The sequence below is a fragment of the Euprymna scolopes genome, chromosome 32 (genome assembly GCF_053919585.1).
Source record: "Euprymna scolopes isolate OS-2025 chromosome 32, ASM5391958v1, whole genome shotgun sequence".
NCBI lineage: Eukaryota > Metazoa > Mollusca > Cephalopoda > Sepiida > Sepiolidae > Euprymna > Euprymna scolopes.
In genome coordinates this window covers 62879352-62897818 of record NC_136513.1, presented here as the reverse complement: position 1 = coordinate 62897818, position 18467 = coordinate 62879352, and the positions used below count along the sequence as shown (strand labels likewise).

The 18467-nt window shown below is 31.6% G+C and overlaps 2 protein-coding genes across 5 annotated transcripts in view; one reads left to right on the top strand and one right to left on the bottom strand.

Annotated features, from left to right (window-relative positions):
- Positions 1-18467, top strand: part of LOC145256389 (cyclin-dependent kinase 2-interacting protein-like) — a 161014-nt gene that overhangs the window by 23609 nt on the left and 118938 nt on the right. For all 3 annotated transcript variants that reach the window (XM_080115238.1, XM_080115239.1, XM_080115237.1), the window contains exon 2: positions 10812-10974. In XM_080115238.1, coding sequence (XP_079971364.1) covers positions 10812-10974 — 163 coding nt within the window. The remainder of the gene's footprint in view (positions 1-10811; positions 10975-18467) is intronic.
- Positions 1-18467, bottom strand: part of LOC145256387 (ribokinase-like) — a 212233-nt gene that overhangs the window by 116345 nt on the left and 77421 nt on the right. Inside the window, exon 1 of one of the 2 annotated variants that reach the window (XM_080115235.1) lies at positions 14414-14555. The exons of the other annotated variant lie outside the window; for it this stretch is intronic. The gene's annotated coding sequence lies outside the window, so the exon portion shown is untranslated. Of the gene's footprint in view, positions 1-14413; positions 14556-18467 lie in introns of those variants that run through there. 2 annotated transcript variants of the gene reach the window in all.

Genomic DNA, 18467 nt, shown 5'->3' with positions numbered 1-18467 from the left:
TATTTTACAGTAAGGTTAATTTCTTTTTATTTCCAATTATATTTTTTTAAAAATTTTTTTACGTAATGAATGATTTTTACAAATTGTTGTTTTTTTTTGTGTGTTCCTGAATTTTTGAGATAAGGATTGGTTATTGGTATTATTTGAATTCTTCAGACTACTTATCTTTAGTATCATTTTCACAATGTTTTAATTGACATAACCTCCGATTTTGTTCAGATGTATCTTGCCAAACTCAGGAATATTTCTGTCAAACTTGGGAATCTGCATGAAATTTCGAATGGAACTCTTTATTTACTTCACGGGAGTAGCATGTTCTCACTGCATCAGACATGACTGGATAAAGATCCTAAGTAATTCACAATTGTATTTTGCTGTCGCTCACACTGAGGATTGAACTCTCAACCTTCAGGAGAATATCACTTTTACAATTAAATTTTTTCCAAGTACTCGAGCCATTGTGCTACAGGTTCATGGCTGATGGAATGAGAGAATGAAGTAAATGAAGGGTTCCGTTTGAAATTTCAAGTTCAACAGAAACACGCCAGAGTTCAGCTAGGTACACCTAAAGAAGTTTGGAGCTTACATCAGCAGAAACGTAAAAATGACACTTAAGATGAGAACAGTAGTCTGAAAAATCCAAATAATACGAGACTTTTTTTGCTTTCTAATTTATGGGTACAGTTTTTGAATGTTAAAAAAAAAGCGACTAGGTTAACATAAAAATCAGGGTTAAAAAAAAAAAAAAGAAACAAAACAACACACTGAAATATATTTGTGATGAATTTCAAACAAGTAAAATGTTTGTTTATTTTCCTAATATTACGTTGTGATTTTGCTTTCAAGTGCACTTGATGTGTATTTGATTCAAATTAAAACAACGTTTCTATATGAACTCTCATCCTTGACGTTATTCTCGCGTTGCCTACGCATAGTTCAGACATTTCAAAAACAACCGCTAGATACAACGCGCGGCTCTTTATAAACACTTCTTTCTCCAACTTTACAACATGGCAAGGAAAAAAAAGAAACAAAACAACACACTGAAGATGGAGTATACCTCTGAAATATATTTGTGATAAATTTCAAACAAGTAAAATATTTGTTTATTTTCCTAACATTACGTTGTGATTTTGCTTTCAAGTGCACTTGATGTGTATTTTATTTTATTCAAATTAAAACAACGTTTCTATATGAACTCTCAATTTTATTTGGTTTTTAAATTAGCAACTATAGTCACTTTATTATTACAATTAAAGTTCAAAATTAAAGTTAAAGTTTCAAAGGAACCACTATTTTATGAAAGAACTACAAACCACATCAACTTAAAGCAAAAAAAATTGTTTTGTTTTTTTTCAAAATAAGTTTGTTTTTTTTAACAAAACTGTCGTTGATTTAAAAGTTAACAGTAAACAGATGCTGCTTATAGCTGAGTGATCAAGTCAAATTGTTTACTTTTGCTGAAAAATGGCTAATGTTTTTTTTTTTTTCAGACAAGGTAATTAAAAATTACTACTACAAAAAAAAAATTTTTTTTTTTTTTTTTTTTTTTTTTACATAGGCATCACCACATTATCAAGGCCCAGAGGCCACTCAAGGATAAGGGTTAAAGAGTGTACAGTAGAAATTGGACAATATAGTAATCATTAGTAATGAAAATTTGGTAAATTTGATAACTTATATGGAACGGCTCATCAAGAACTTATTTACTTTAGACTTGAACACAACCATATTGTAGTCAGCCGGAAAGCAGGAAAACGGAAGACAATTCCACAGGCGTGCAGTTCTAAGAAAGAAGCTTTGTTCATGGAATCTACGTTTAGGTTTAGGCACAGATAAAGAGTGGGGGGAATTATTGATAGTGTTTACAGCTAGACGAGTGTTTCTTGTGAAAGTTTTGAGAGGGGGGACCATAGATTGAAGCTCAGTCGAACACTTTCCATGAAAATAACAATACATCAGAGACAAACTCGCAACATCTCTTCTGTGAGATAGAGGTTGCAAGGAGGAGAAAAGGACATCTACGAAGCTACGAAGTCTATTTTGAACTCTATCAAGGCAGGACAGATGTGACAACAGTATTCCATCCTTGGACGTACCTGGCTCTTATATAGATAGAGAATAGCATCAGCAGTGAGATATTTACCGGATCGATAGAAAGATCCCACCATTTTTCCAGCGGCCTTGGCAATCAAATCAACATAGAATTATAATTTTGATGCATAAAAATAATAAAAGGATTGATTTACTTCATAGTTGGGTTATAAAAAATATTTTTTTAAATTGTTCGATATTTGTCATGTTTTTAGGACAATAAAAACGAATAGGCTAGTTTATTTTGTATCCCAAGAATACGTGTGATTGATGTTTTTCATGACAAAATTCCTGATAACACTGGTTTCCCTCAAAGATAGTGAACTTGGTCCAACCCTCTTCTGAGATATTCCAAATCATATTCTGAGACCATTTGTTGACCAATGTAAATGATAAAACTGTTTATGGCAGCACTTTGAAGAACACTGGTGATCAAGATCTCACTGATACTCCCTCCTGATCTGCAGCATGTAATGCAATGGAAAAAAAGGAAGCTTGTTACATCTCTAAAATGAAGCCCCAGTTGAATTGTATTTCTTGAGGAAGCACCTTGTTTTGATAAGCTCATAAGACTGATTTTCACTCCAAATTTAAAATGCAGGACATATATCTAATTTCTGCTATATCAGATACATCTTTAGATGGAGTGCTGATGCAATGTTTGGGTAGGCATTGTTCAGAGCACTCTTTGTTGCCTTAAAAAGTGTTCATAATCGATTTTGCAATCGGAAGCAAAATAATTTCTTCTGTTCTTTACAATTTATTATAGAGGAGATGTTCCTAGCCTCTCTCTATTCTATCATTATTTCCAATTCTAAGCCATTTATAGCAAGAACTTGTGTACTATCACAGTGAAAACAAAACTTTTCTTTTCTTCCTCCATGTGCCTAGCATCAGTTAGAATTTCCATTGATAGAGATTCTTTCTAAGAGCTTCTCATCTGTGGAACACATTACCAAGAAACAGCTTCTCTGCAGATTACAGTACAAATTACATCTTCAAATCCAATGTCAACAAATACTTGTCATAAATCTGTTCCCATATTTAACCAAACTTAGTTCATTCCATTCAGCATTTTCAATTCTCTCACAATATTTTTCATCATTCTGATAATCCATTTCATTATTCTTTTCACTTGGTGACTTATAAGAAAACAAAAAATAATTTGAACGCTTATATAAAGAGACATATTTTAACAGCCAGCCAAACAACTTTATAGTTTTGATATACAAGTGCAACAACCCCTCTTACCAGTGAATAACATTTGAAACCCAACCACTCCATATAGTTTCTCTGCTATTGACTGATAAAGATACAGGCCTCTCTAGACTTGTCAACACAGCCTACTCTCTCTAGTGTTATCATCATCATGAACAGCTACAGATGACACTTATTCAGTAAAGACAGACAATTAATTATCTAAAAAAAAAAAAGAAAAGAAAAAATTCTAACTATGTTTATATGTATATACTGAGCCCCAAGCCATCAGGTGAAGAAAAAAAGCAACTTATTTTGGAAGTTACACAAAAATTATCTTTTTTTTTTATTGTTACCATGGTAACATTCTTTATTTTTTACTTGCAAATCTAAGTTATGGTACACTAGATATATTCGTTTGTCTTGTGTATTTAAAAATGTTTTACAAGGGAGTCACAACTTATCAAGGGCAGGAGGTCATTCAAGAATAAGGGTTAATGAGCGTACGGATATCACCAGGACAACAGTGTAGAAACTGTTGTGGAAATTGGGTATAATTTGATTTTTTAAGGGGACGGCTCAACTAGAACTTATTTATATTGGACTTAAAGATGATAGGAAGAAAGGTTAATGGAACAGAGTTCCACAGGTGGTCAGTTCCAGAAAAGAAGCTCTGTTCATGGAATTTTTGTTTAGATTTTGGCACAGATAGAGAATAAAGGAAATTGTTGATAGTGTTTGTAGCCAGACAAGTGTTTTTTGTGAAGGTTTGGCAAGCTGAAACCATAGACGAGCACTTACTATGAAAATAACGATATCTCTTCTGCAGGAAAAAGGTTGGAGGCAAGAGAAAAGAGCATCTCCTACCAGGTTTTGAAGTCAGTTTTGAACTTTGTCAAGGCAGGATAGGACATTTAAGCAGCTCATGCCCAGATGTGGCAACAGTACTCCATTTAAGACATATCTTGCTACTAGGTAGAGGATTCCGTTAGGAGTGAGATATCTTTTGAAGCAGTAGAATGACAGCCATTTTTCCATTGACTTTGGCAACAGATTTGATATAGGTCTTCCATTTCAATCAGAAGTAAAGATCAGATCTGGAAAATTATCAAAGTGAGGAGTTTCTTTGAGATGAGCTATTCATATTAATTGGGGCTAAGTGGGTGTCAGAGCATTTATGCTGAAATTATGCTCCTCTTAATAAAAATACAATTTTTAATAAATTCTTCATTTTTATTTTGATTGTTAGATAGCAGATTAAGAGAAAATTTGAAGATTTGAATTTTTAAAACTGAAAGATGCATGAAGTAACAAAAAATTGCGAGTTTCATGATGATGCTTGATTTTGAATTAAAAAAATCTTTTCAATGAAATATTGAATCCATGCTCTGTAGCCATAATGGTAAACATTGCTTTTATATGACTTATATTTTTAAGGCAGTGTAGAAATGAGCCTTACATTTCAGTCTAAGTACATACCTGTGATAAGTAGTCGGATAGGGTGTAGTAATCATATTGGAAGAAAATGCTTAAAGAATATCTTTTTTAATATCCATAACTGCTTTCTTTAACCTAAAGCCTAAAAGAATTTCTTGACAAAAATTTCCATTAAATGTCACAAATAAAGCACTGTCAAAAATAGCAGCATCATAAATGTTACAAATAAAGCACCATCACAAATACCATCATCATAAATGTGTCACAAATAGCTGCATTATAAATAAGTGTCACAGATGAAAATCTGTTAGAAATAAAGCACTGTCACAAATAGCTGCATTATAAATAAGTGTCACAAATGAAAATCTGTTACAAATAGCAGCATGATAAATAAGTGTCACAAATAAAGCACCATCAAAAATAGCAGCATCATAAATCTGTTAGAAATCAAGTACCATCACAAATAGCAGCATCATAAGTGTCACAAATGAAAGTCTGTTACAAAAAATAGCATCAGAAATAAGTGTCATAACTAAAGCACCATAAAAATAACAGCATCATAAATGTGTCACAAATCAAACAGCATCATAAATAAGTGTTACAAATAAAGCAATATCACAAATAGCACATCATGAATAAGTATCATGAATAAAGCGCCACCACAAATAAGTGTCACAAATAAAGCACCATCACAAATAGCAGCATCATAAATGTCACAAATAAATCACCATCACAAATAGCAACATCATTAATAAGTGTCACAAATGAAGAACCATTAAAAATAGCAGCGTCATAATTAAGTGTCACAAATCAAGCACCATCAAATAGATAATAGTTTCAGAATTATTTTCATGTATAATATATAATTATTAATTGTGCGGAAATTTCTTTAAAATGTTATCTTTTATGAAATTCAAATCCGCTTAACAGGGAAAACAGCTCAGCTGACTAGTCAGTGCATTAACAAGTTTCGTTTGTATTTTCTTAAAAATAAAAAAAACTGTTTTTTTCTGCTTTCAAAATGAAAGCAGAAAAATCAGTTTTATTTTTTATTCTGAGTTTGTCAATTTAAAAAAATTATTTTCAAGGTTTTCAAATTTTATTTCCAAACAATACTATTTTGTTGTTTTTAATGCTTTTAGTACAATGTACTACAAGCGTTAAAAAACAACAAAAGGTGTAACAAAATGTAGTAGGCAAGAATCAGGAACAAAGATAGAAAATAATCAGTTTCGTCCTGCACCGCCCACCTCTAGAAGAGAGAGATTTCTTGGCTGTAATGACTGTAGAGAAAGAAGGAGACAGAAAAAAAAAAGCACTTTCTCATTGCCATCAGTCTGTTCCATTATCCCCTCTCGTGGTTCCATAGGCAGTGTTTCACAATCAGGGCATGGGGGCAGTATCCGTCTTTGTCAGATACTCCTTCGTAAAGGCAAGAGGGGTGGTCCTTCTTCCGCTTTTTCAGTACGTGCATTATATGGCTCAAAATCCTCTCTGTCGTCCTGCATCATACTCTCTGTCCTTTCAGAAGACATCATACTGTTTGAGTCTTCTTCTTTCTCCGATACAACAACATAATGGCAAGGGCGCAGATCCTTCACGTGGCGAGGCACACTGTCCACCAAAATCGATTGAGGACTGATTACCTTTGTCACCTCACCCTTGCCGAACCTCGTAGTACATCGATTTTGTGGTCTTCCACACGCAATCTCCAACCTAGTAAGAGCTATTCTTGGGACCTGGGGACGCAGTTGCGAGATTGGTCTCATTTACTCGAACTTCGTATCAATAAATCCTGTTGGCAGGCGTAGTGAAGGGAGATACGCCCTCTTTGGGTGTGATGTTATACCAGTAGACAGCCTCCTGTATGGGACAACGCATTCTAGCCACTATTTGTTTCACTGTACGGTGACATCACTCTGCTATGCCATTCCCGGCTAGAGCGTATGCACAACGGAATCGCAAGTGAACTCCCCATTTATGTGCAAATGCTTGGAACATGTTGCTGCAGAAAGCTGTGTCATTGTCTAAAAGGATTTCATACAATGAGCCACGTTCAAGGAACACTGCCTCCAACTGATGAATCACGCTTGCCGAGTCCTACCTTGCCAATTTTCTCCAAATGGAGAAACGCGATGGACCGCAGTCTGTTAGAGTTAAAAAATGGAAGGTGCCATAATGTGTGATATCCATTCCAATTCTCTGCCAATTCTCGTTCATTTCCAGCTTTCCCTTTTCCCACTTGACCGGCGCTGGGTCAATGGACTGACATTCTTCACATTAGTAGCAGCATCATAGATAAGTGTCATAAATGAAACACCATCACAAATAGCATCATCATAAATAAGTGTCACAAATAGCAGCATCATAAATGCCACAAATAAAGCACCATAACAAAAACAGCATCATAAATAAGTGTCATAAATGAAACACCATCACAAATAGCAGCATCATAAATAAGTGTCACAAATCAAGCACTGTTGCAAGCAGCAGCATCATAAATAAGCATCACGCATAACATCAATAATAACTAACATAGCTTCATATGAGGCCTAGTCTATTTGTCAAAGTCAAGTTAGGTTCAAAAAAGCTTTCAACCTGGAAATTTTATCTAACAAAATGTTGTATCTATTTTTTTTTTTTTTTTTTTCTTTTACCTTTATCATTTAAACCTTTGGAATGTTTTGACAAAGATAAAATGCAAGGGCAGTGGTTGCTGACCTACTTATCCTGAATATATTTGATTATCTGCGAGATTAATACTTTGTATGGCATTTATTTAGATGGACTAGTTTTGGAGCTCAAAAGACCCCTACCTAAGGAAATATAATGTTGATTAAAGGGATGAATGAATTAGAAACAACAATGAATCGAATTTTAGACAGCCGAAAGAAAGCAGATACATTAAGAGTTGCTGTTGTAAATTACAATTTATGTTAAGAATAGTTGGTATGAATTGATGAGTAGGGCCATTCCATGTCATGTGTGTTACAGTTCAGACAGGTTTTCAGCGATAAAATTTATTTAAAATCTCTCTTATAATATTTTACTTTCTTTTTGGTTTATATATTATTAAACCATTACTCTTTTATGTAGTACATAAAAAATCCCCATACTTATGACCATTTTTTTTAGAATAGTCTTGTTTCTAGCGTTATGTGCATTACATTCAGACGGGAAGGATATTTGAAAAATTTGTAAACAATGTACAAACTCTGCGAATTGTGCCTTTATTTTTTTATAAAAACAATTTTTTCTACATTTTTAGAGAGTATTCTAATTATTACAATAGTTGTTCGGTAAATTTTTATTCATTGACACCCTGAAAATCAAGGAATTTGTTGTCACGTTACACACGCGAAATTTCACTCATTTCCAAAGCTCTATGAAGTCAGAAAGTAGTCAAATTTTGTCGTGAGAGAATTGGTCATTTGTTTTGGATAGCACCGTCCCTAGAAAATTTTCATTGAAAATATTTCAAACCTGTGCAGGTTAGTGTAAAACTTCTTTTTTTTTTTTTTTTTTTTTTTTTTTTTTTCATATATATATATATATATATATATATATATATATATATATATATATCTCATAAAAATATATCAGGTAGTTTGTTGTTTTGTTTTGTTTTTTTGTTTTTTTTTACTGTCTGAACCCAGTTTGGTGACTTAGTGTAAAAAATCGAACATGTCCAGCTTTGTTTTCCATACGGTTGGTAAAGAAAATTATTTTCTTAACTTTTCAATATTTTCATTTTAATTGTCTAAGCTAAAACAAAAAGGTAAGACACCATGACTGGACCTGGCACAAACGCATGTTTTGTGTAAAGATGCTTTAGTGACGTCGTCGGCTTTTTTATTTACTCATTATTTCATTTTATTTTACTTAAATAATTTTTCTTTAATTTTAATACATCTTTTCATTTTCTTTCATTTATTCGTGCACATTCTTTTTTAATAAAATAAATGTTTCATTTTTTTTCGAGGACAAGTGATACACAACTTTTTTCACGTGCGTGTTTATTTTAATGACAATTTCGTTTATTTGCATAATAAACATGCGCATGAAGAAAATGAAAGAAAATTAACTAAATTCTGTCTTTACTTTTATTAATACTTTAACAGACTACATTCAATTTGAAAAAGGGGACATGCTCATAATTTACTCAGATGGGCCATCATCAGAATTCCAAAATAGATACATTGGCAAACTGGTATGTATGTTATCAAAAAAATTCAAATGCAAAGTTTCCTGGAAATATTTTGCTACATCATATGGAAAAGGTGTTGATGGAATTGGTGGCTCAGCCAAATCTCTAGTGAGAAAAAGAGTCATGAGTCAAGGTAAAAATGCTGATTTTTACACAGTAGCAAAAGATATGAAGGAAGTAACTGTTCTTCATATAAGTGAAGAAAATATTTCAGAGATGATAAAAGAAAAAAAACCCTGGGAAAATGTTAAAGATGCCTCAGGCATCAGTAAGATACATGTTATTAGTTGTTTGATGGTTCGACTTTAGAAATGTTTAAGACAAATTTAAGTAAGGATCCATCATCAACTATTGTATATGAAGACGAGGATGTAGATAAAGTGAAAAACTGAATATTGGTGATTGGGCCTTAGTCTCCTATGATGGTAAAAAATTTCCTGGTGAAGTTTTGTCAATTGTAGATACTGATATAGAAGTATAAGTAATGAAGTATTCCAGAAAAGGAAAATGGTACTGGCCAGATAAAGCTGATATAATTGCATACCAGCCCGAGAACGTAATCGGAAAACTGAGTCCACCAATTCCAGTAGGAATGGTAGATATTGGAAGAAATCAGGATGTTCTTTATCATTTTCAGCCTGAAATTTTTCAATAAATACATCTATTTTATAGCATTGTATTAGTATGTTATTTATTATGTTGAAATACATTGATTATTGAAAATTTTTAAGTGATATTTTAGCATGTAACACATGTGACGTCACGTGTGTTACACAAATTCAAAGTGTTCTTTCAAGAAGAAAAAATAGCTATTTTTGTTTTTGTTGCTATTATTTTGTTTGCGGTAATAAACAGCTTATAATCAGAAAGGATTTTTTCCTTAGGGGTTTTATTAAAAAATTAGAAAAAAAAATGTTAATTAAGCATCAGGGCTAACTTTATGAAAATTTAATGTAAAAATGATTAACAACAGAAGCTCAGAGCGTCAATTATTTTGAAATGTATATATGTATCAATCATAAAAAATATAATTAAACATACTACTATATTATTTATTAGTAAAAATAAATGCCTGAAAAATAAGCTATTCTTTCATTTTTCGACTTTAATAAATAGCCAATGTTTATAACTCCAGCACAGACAACAAAGATCAGAATTGGAATTTTTTTTTTTTTTTGTAGTTTAGGGTGTTGTCTTTCAAAAAAAAACATAATAATGTTGGAAAATATTGGATTTAAAATTTTCCAATTTTGGACTACTTTCCATGGAATTCACCAGTAGGAGTTCTGAGAGTTCTTTATTCAAGCGACATCTTTTTGTTTTTGGACCTTGGATCAGTCATGTGCGAGTTTATGGTCAGTTGGGAGAAAAAAAAAAGAAGATAATAAACTGCTGCAAATGTTTTGTCATAGGAAAACAAGAACAAAATCTGACTTTGTGTTATGTTTTTGCTTGAAAGAATTTATGTGACTGAAATAGGAATTCCGTAAAAATAGCGTCCAATCACAAAAAATATAGACAATAATCTAGATACAAGCGCATCACACTCTAGCCATACTTAATCATGAGAATAATAGAATGGCAGCCCCTCTACTGATAATAACATTTGGAAGAAAGTGCTACTATTACTACACAAAAGTGGCAGCCTCTTCCATATTTAATAATTTGTATACAAGAGAAACATTCCACCTGCAATACTTAAAAGAGCAAAAATCTCAATTGTTGGCTAGAACTATATCCTGAAAAAGAACTTACACCACTTAAAAGGACTTACACCACTAATGATGGTGATACAGGCTATCAAAACTCTTGCTTTTCACTTGTTTACATGTCCTTTTTTATTGACATTTTAATTGGTTATTATTTTTATTTTCAGGTCCCATTGTTACAAAACCTAAACAAGGCAATTTGACTGGAAGCGAGCGACAATTGAAAGATTCTGCTGCTAATATTTACAATGCAACTCTAAAATGGAATTCTTTGAGTCAAAGTGGGGCCAAGATAATTGGTCAAATTGCTAACTTCAAACTACAAGCGATGTGAGTAATGCAAGCAAAAGACAAAACAAAACAGTCATTAAAGACAAACTTCAGTTATATTCAACAACAGTTTAAATTGCTTTCTTGTTTCAGTGTGAATCAGAAAAGACTTTAAACTTGCACTTTTAATTTTTTGTTTTACACACAAACACATTGTTTGATCTCTTATAGAAAGTAGAAAACTGTCTGGATTGACTACAATTAGAGAGAAAAATGTTTTCACTGAAAACATCAAAATAATTTTGAAATATGAAATAGACTCTCTTTTTGTGCTGGGAATCTATTATATATATATATATATATATATATATATTAGGTATCCCAAACCAAAATTTTATTTTTATCATATCTAAAAAAAAGTAATGTGGGCATGTAAATTTTTGTAAACCATTTACAAAAATACCAAATTTATTTTGGTAGGTCAATTAACCATCAAGTTATGATCATTCAAAGTTTGTCGGAAAGTTGAAATTTGCTATCGTGGCCGAGAAGCCAAATTTCATAGTCTATAACTAAAAATTTAAGCTACTAACAAGTGAAAAATCCTTATAAATGTAATGTCATCTTGTAGTAGATGAAAATCAATACAAATTTAGGCAATAAATATTAGATGAAACCAACTTAAACACTAGGCAAAATCCCTCTATCAACGCGAAAACAGTGAAAATACGACACGGAAATGCAACTTTAACTGTTCATATCAATTTCATTTTAATAGCTAATGTATTGAATCTTCTTAGTATGATTCAAAACACATTAGAGATCAAGATAATTCTTTCTTTTAATTATAAATTGATAAAACCACTCAATTGTGGACCATGTAAAAGCAGTCAAACAGGCAATTTTGTAAAAAGGGCAAAAAAGGTAAAAAAAAATGAGTCAAAAGTATACGTTACTGAAATTGCTGTAAAACTGTAACCATTGAAGTTAGAAGCTTGAAACTTTGCAACTTTACTAATTTTGGGGTGAAGAATTCAAAAAAAATGGTTGCCTTGTTTCTAATAACAAAACTTTTTGCCACAGAAATACTTTTACTTTGGGAAATTCAAACTTGCCAAAAAAGCACCGACAACAATAATATTTAGAAATTTTTTATACAAAAAAAAGGCACAAATCATTTTTTTTAAACATTGAAAAACTTTCAATTTAAAAAAACAAGTAAAAAAGATATTTTAGGTCTTACTACAATTCCTTTCTTATCGATCTTCTCTCAGAATTCTTTCATAGGCTTCTGATATCTCAGGTAGATATCTCAGGAACCCTCCAAATCCTACCATCACTAGAAACTGGCATTACCTCAAAATCCCATCTGTAGACAAATGCTGACTCTACTTGTGCAATGTCATCTGATAAAGGCCATCGAAAATAATCTTTTCTACTTTTTGTTTGCATTAAAAATTTTACTACAGCGCTGGATGCAGATATAATATCAATGACTTGGCCAATGTAAAAGTTGGTGTCATAGTAGACAGCTACCCATTGTCCTTGATGTTCATAACTGAAGATATCCTGAGATGGATCTTCTTCACAACTGCAGGAGTTATCTGAATGTTCAGCAGATTCACTTAGGGAAGACATTTTTTGTTGCTTTGGTGGAGGTGGAAATGAATCAATTGGATTTCTTTTCAAGTAGTCAGAGAGAGCAGCTTTCAGTTGAACTTTATTTCCACTGGTGTTGATTTTGACGCCTAAAACAACCTTGAGGTATCTCAATTGGTCTTTGAGTGCTTCCAAACCACTTTCTGAAATTTTTTTTATCTGTTTATCAGACTTCACTGGACCACCATGCTTAATAACAGAGTTAATAATTCTCTCTTTCTCAGCAGCAGCTTGACGTTCTTTTTCCTTCTTTAATCTTTCATTTTGTGCAATTTTTTCTTCGACACAAAGTTTCACAAGGGCTTCTTGTTGTGCATGTTTTTCTCGCAAATGTTTTGCATGTTTTCTGGAGATGCTCAGAATGGATTGTCTCTTTGTTGATGGTATTACTTCCAACCAAGCTGTTGTCCGATTGCGCTTAAGCATATTTGAAGATGATCGATTATGTAGTGATGCATGTCGTTTTGTTTGCATACTAAAATCTAAATCTCCAAAGGCATGCTCACCTGACAGATTTGTTAAAGGGCAGCTCTTCAAGGCATCTCTCGTCTCCTGATCTACATCTCTTCCAAAAGCACCTCCTTCTAAAAAGTCATGCAACTGGTGCTTAGTGACAATGAAGAACTGAGTATCTTGCGCAAACATTCTAAAACAAGTTCAGTGGCTGTGAGACTAATACAGAGAGACACATTGCCTTCCTCAAAGAATTCCCCATTAAATACACCTTTACAGTCAGATTTTAATAACAACTGGGGATTGTTGATCCATCATTCTAAACTTAGAGCCATTTTCTTGATATAGTGATGGAAGTCAACATACTGAACAGTGCTGTTAACAAGTTTCCAGAAAGGTTTGGTCAAATTAATGTTCAGCAAACCAACTGCAGCAAGTAGGGAATGTAGTCTCTCATCAGAAATGTCAGCCAAAACACTCTGTAATTTCATATTGCAAGATGTTGCAAACACAAATAAAAATAATTTTATGTGCTCTTTATGGTGATATATTGCCAGGGCATTTTCAAATAGAGACCTATTTGCCCGATAACTTGTGATTGGAGATTGGTACCCTTCTTTGCTGCAGAATGCCTGCCATTCTGTCCTGCAACCACTTTTATTGTTTATGAGTGTATGTACGGGTGACGACAAAAAAAAAAAATTAATATGCGTTCTGTCACAATTTCTGTTAATGCTGACATAAAAAGTTTCTATGTAATTATTTTCAAATTTTAGGACAAAATAATTTAATATATTTGCTAATATATAGCCTTGGAACTGAGTTTTTATATTTAGTCAGTTTTTTCTACAAAGCGTAAATGTTGACATGTTTTACGAATCCAAAACAAAGAAACAAAAAATTAGTAAATAAATAATGCTTATTTTAAGTAATTTATTTCAAATAATTTTTTTTTAATTCTCTTTTTTTTTTTTCATAATTAAAAAAACTTATGTTTCTGAACAATAACAAAAACATATACTTTATCGTCATAAGTCACTAGCCGAACGTTTTGTTTATGGAATTTAATTAAAATAATTTAACAATGCTAAAGTTTATCCAACCGAAAAAAATAAAAGTTTCCGTCAGTCCCACACAACTAAAAATGTTTTGTACACGGTTTTATTAATTAATTTAATTAAAATAATTTAACAATGCTGAAGTTTATCCAACCGTAACCGAGGGAGAAAACGAAAGAACATATGAAAGTTTGAAAAAAGCTATAGAAAATAAACTGGCATTATTTTTGAAATTGTAAATTTTCATTTTTTTTAATGACGTTCTAAAAATATTAATTAAAAAAATATCTTTCTATAACTTTTAAATAATAAAGAAAAAACAAACTCACCTAAGAACTTTGGTAAGTCCCTAGTGAAACGAGTTGTTTGTTTATGTTTTTCCGTTCAGTCAGTCAGTACTTTGTGCTGCTGTGTGGCTACTGGCTAGCTGACAGTTGATAATTGGTCTCTCTGGCATTAAGTTGAAAATCTCTGTAGGTACCCCAACTTTTATTAGTGTGCGCTCCTTGATTTATGGGGCCATAAACATGACACCAACAGATTATTAAAGAGGAGATATTCCTCTACAAAACGATGCCTTTTTCGGAATTCTTACTATAAAATTTCTTTCATGTTTCTTTCACTGAAGTTTTCAAGTTGAATTTTTTTTTAGAAAAACCACTTATAACCTTTTAATAACCTCACCATGTTATTAAGTGACCTTTTTTCTTTAAAATGATACCATTTTTATCTACTTAGAGACTCACAATATGAAGCGCAACAAATTTGAAAAACATCAACATTTTCTTTTGTGTAAAAAATAAAGCGACATTTACCAAAATTAGAGGCATAACTTGAAAAATCCTGAAAAAAAAACTATTAAAGACACAAGAAAAAGAATTATATATCTATAAAGACAAAAGATTAAATTTTATTTAAATCAAAACCATATCAAAATAACCCAAAAAACAAACGTAATTAACATCTTTGATACTGTTTGGCTTCCAAAATTTGGCAACATAAAATGTAAGTGTATTTTTGGTGCCGGGAAAACTTGTCCCGGGGAAAACTCGTCTCCGGAAAACCCGTGAAAAAATAAAGTAAAAGTATGCTGGTAATTAATTTTCAAATCATGAAACACATTTTGAATATCTTTAAAATAGTTATTTAAAAATACGAATTTAGGAAAACTGGTCCCCGGAAAACTTATCTCTGGAAAACTTGTCTCCGGAAAACTCGTACTTGAAAAAATCCCCCCCCCCTTTTGCTAGGTAGGAAAACTGGTCCCTTATTGAATAAATATCGATTGAAAACACATTTTATTACCGTTCTTGAAGGAGATATTTTCTTTAAAAGAGAATACACATCCCATAATATTTAAAAAAAATATGTTTAACTCTTCCTTAAAAAAAAATAAACTTGATCACGGAGTCAAGATACGAAAAACGAAACCAAATATTTATTAAAAAAATACTCTAGTTTTAACACTTTTTGTGTCATTATGAAACAAAAATAAAGAAAGAAAACATGTATTATCAAAGAAAGCAATTATTTTATTTAGAAGAATTAATTCAGTTTAAATAATTCTTGTGTTATTACAAAACAACAAAAAAGAAAACACGGTCTTATGTAATTTTAGTACTGCACTGAAATAATAACATTATTATTTCCAAAGCCATTCTTAACATGGGGAGGGGTGGTATCGCTTAAAAGTCATTTCGGGAGTACTTGTGCAGTACTTAAATATATACAAATTTATTTTCTTTTGGAGGTGGGGGAGGCTCGTTTTAAAACTATATCTACCTCAGTATTTTCTTTAATTTTCGGACATTTTTTTGTTAAAAATTATTTACTAAGTAATGTTGAGTGCGACATTACTTGTTATTTCTTTTTAACCAAATAAACTCTTTAAAATAACACCAAGAACTTACAAAGCTAGGTAGAAAACGAAAACTTCGAAAAATCAATTTAATTTTTTTAAAACATGTAAAAATATTCTTTAAAATATTATGGGATGTGCATTATTATCTAAAAATATACAAATTTATTTTCATTTGGAGGGGGGGCGGGCTCGTTTTAAAACTATATATACCTTAATATTTTCTTTAATTTTTGGGCAATTATCTTCCTAAGACCCTCTTATGTCCAACATTTTTTGTTCACTCGACATTACTTTTTTTTTTTAACTAAATAAACTCTTTTTAAAATAAGTTGAAAGACCCAAAACTTTCAAAGCTAGGTAGAAAACGAAAACTTAGAAAAATTAATTTAATTTTTTTTAAAACAAGAGTAAACAAGTAAAAATATTTTTTAAAAATATTATGGGATGTGTGTTCTCTTTTAAAGACAATGTCTTCTTGAAGAACGGTCATAAAATGTGTTTTCAATCGATATTTATTCAATAAGGGACCAGTTTTCCTACCTAGCAAAAAGGGTCGAGTTTTCCGGAGACGAGTTTTCCTAAATTCGTATTTTTAAATAACTATTTTAAAGATATTCAAAATGTGTTTCATGATTTGAAAATTAATTACCAGCATACTTTTACTTTATTTTTGTTTAATATTTATTTTAATGTGATGCAAAAGTTCGAATTGTTTTGTTTTTTTTGTAAAAGTCAAATATATTCTTTTGTTAGGTAGAAGTGTAACTTATCTTGTCTTTGGTAACATTTATTGGGTGGGTTTCTGCTAGTATATTATTTAATTTTTGATTCATTATTATTGAGAGTTAAAAGTCGTATGTCGGCCTTTTTTCTTGTTCTCACATAACATCGGGTGAACATATTGACATTTCTTGGGTGCGTTTCTATCAGTACTTTGAGTTCTGATTTCTGAGCTATTTATCGAGGCTCGAATATGGCTTAAATAATATCACCATTTTTATTTTGTTTTAACTCAATAGGCTTTACACTACCATTATTTTAAGTTAAAACACACTTTAAAATAAGTTAAAGTGCAAAAAAAGAAAAGAAAAAATTATCCAGGTAGTTGAAAATGTAGCTTCGCTTGTTTTTCGTAACATTTATTCATTGTGTATTCATTTATTTTAACCCATTTTCTTCCTTTCTTATTCTGAAAAATCATCCACCAGACGAGAAGCAAAAAAATAAATAAATTTAAGAATTTATAGTGTCTGTTTTACAGTTAAATTTAACAGAAAATTAGCCTCCATATCCAAGTAATTCTAACGTTTAAGGACAGTTAACCAAAGATTGCTATAATGTGTAAGTTCTGTGCGTTTGTGTATGTGGGAGGTTACTTTTTAAGTGATAATATGCGGGTTTTATGAACTTACCAGTCTAACTTAGGGTAAGTTGTAAAAGAATTTAATGAACAATCATAATTTATAATGGCCTGAAAATGAAGACGATTTTACTTTAAATATATACTAAACTGATCCCACTCTCTAAATTTTAAAATAGTTGGTTTTTTGTTTTGTTTTTTTTTTAATATGTTCACATAATCGCCTAAAAATGTAGAATCTCATTTTGTCTGGGGTGTGTGAGTTAGTTTACCTGTGATTCTATTTACTTGTCGTCCCCTACACGAAGGTAGTGTTAGACACAAGGTCGGTTTTTAATATAGGGAATCCAACTCTCCCAAAAGGGATACTCTGGATTGAAACGGCAATGAAACTTGTCTCAGTCTAGAAGGATTTTTCTGTCAGTGGCATAGGACCAGAGGACATAAAGGATAAAGTGTAATATCAGAACAGATACTACACTGAATTATTCATTGGGTAAAATATATAGCATATTTTCACAAATTAGGCACAATACCATCAAATGTGTGTGAAATTGGAAGTTGTGGTAATACTCTATGTTACACTATCTAGAATCATTTCAGTTATCACAATAGCACATTTATTCTAGAGGTCATGATATTTACAATATCCATAATTTTACTTTGAAAAATAGATTTTAAGACCGTCCTGACGAGGGATTTAGTGGGCTACGCTAGTTTTAAATGGAAACAGAGTAAAATATTAAGCAATATTTATTTTTAAATATCATTGGGGATCTTCCCAATGATATTTAAAAATAAATATTGCTTAATATTTTACTCTGTTATTTTGAAGCTATGTGTTCTTGGTGCTCGGTAAAATTGCAAGGGAATAAATAACAGTGGCAATGGCAAAAATGGTAAAAATGGATAAATAGGGAAAAACTGCATTTTAGTAACAGAAAATTAGGACTGTTGGAGAAGTGCCGGGCTCAGCTCTCTACCCTCAAGTTTAAAATATGGCTAACCCCTCACTGCCAAATTTTAAAATGGCTATTTGTAAATAAATATTTACACTGATGGGAGGTGTTAGGTTCTCACTCATATAGTTTAAAAGAGGAACACGGTGTCCCTTCATGCTTGAAAATAAATATTTTGAAAAGTATTTACTCACTCCGGAAAA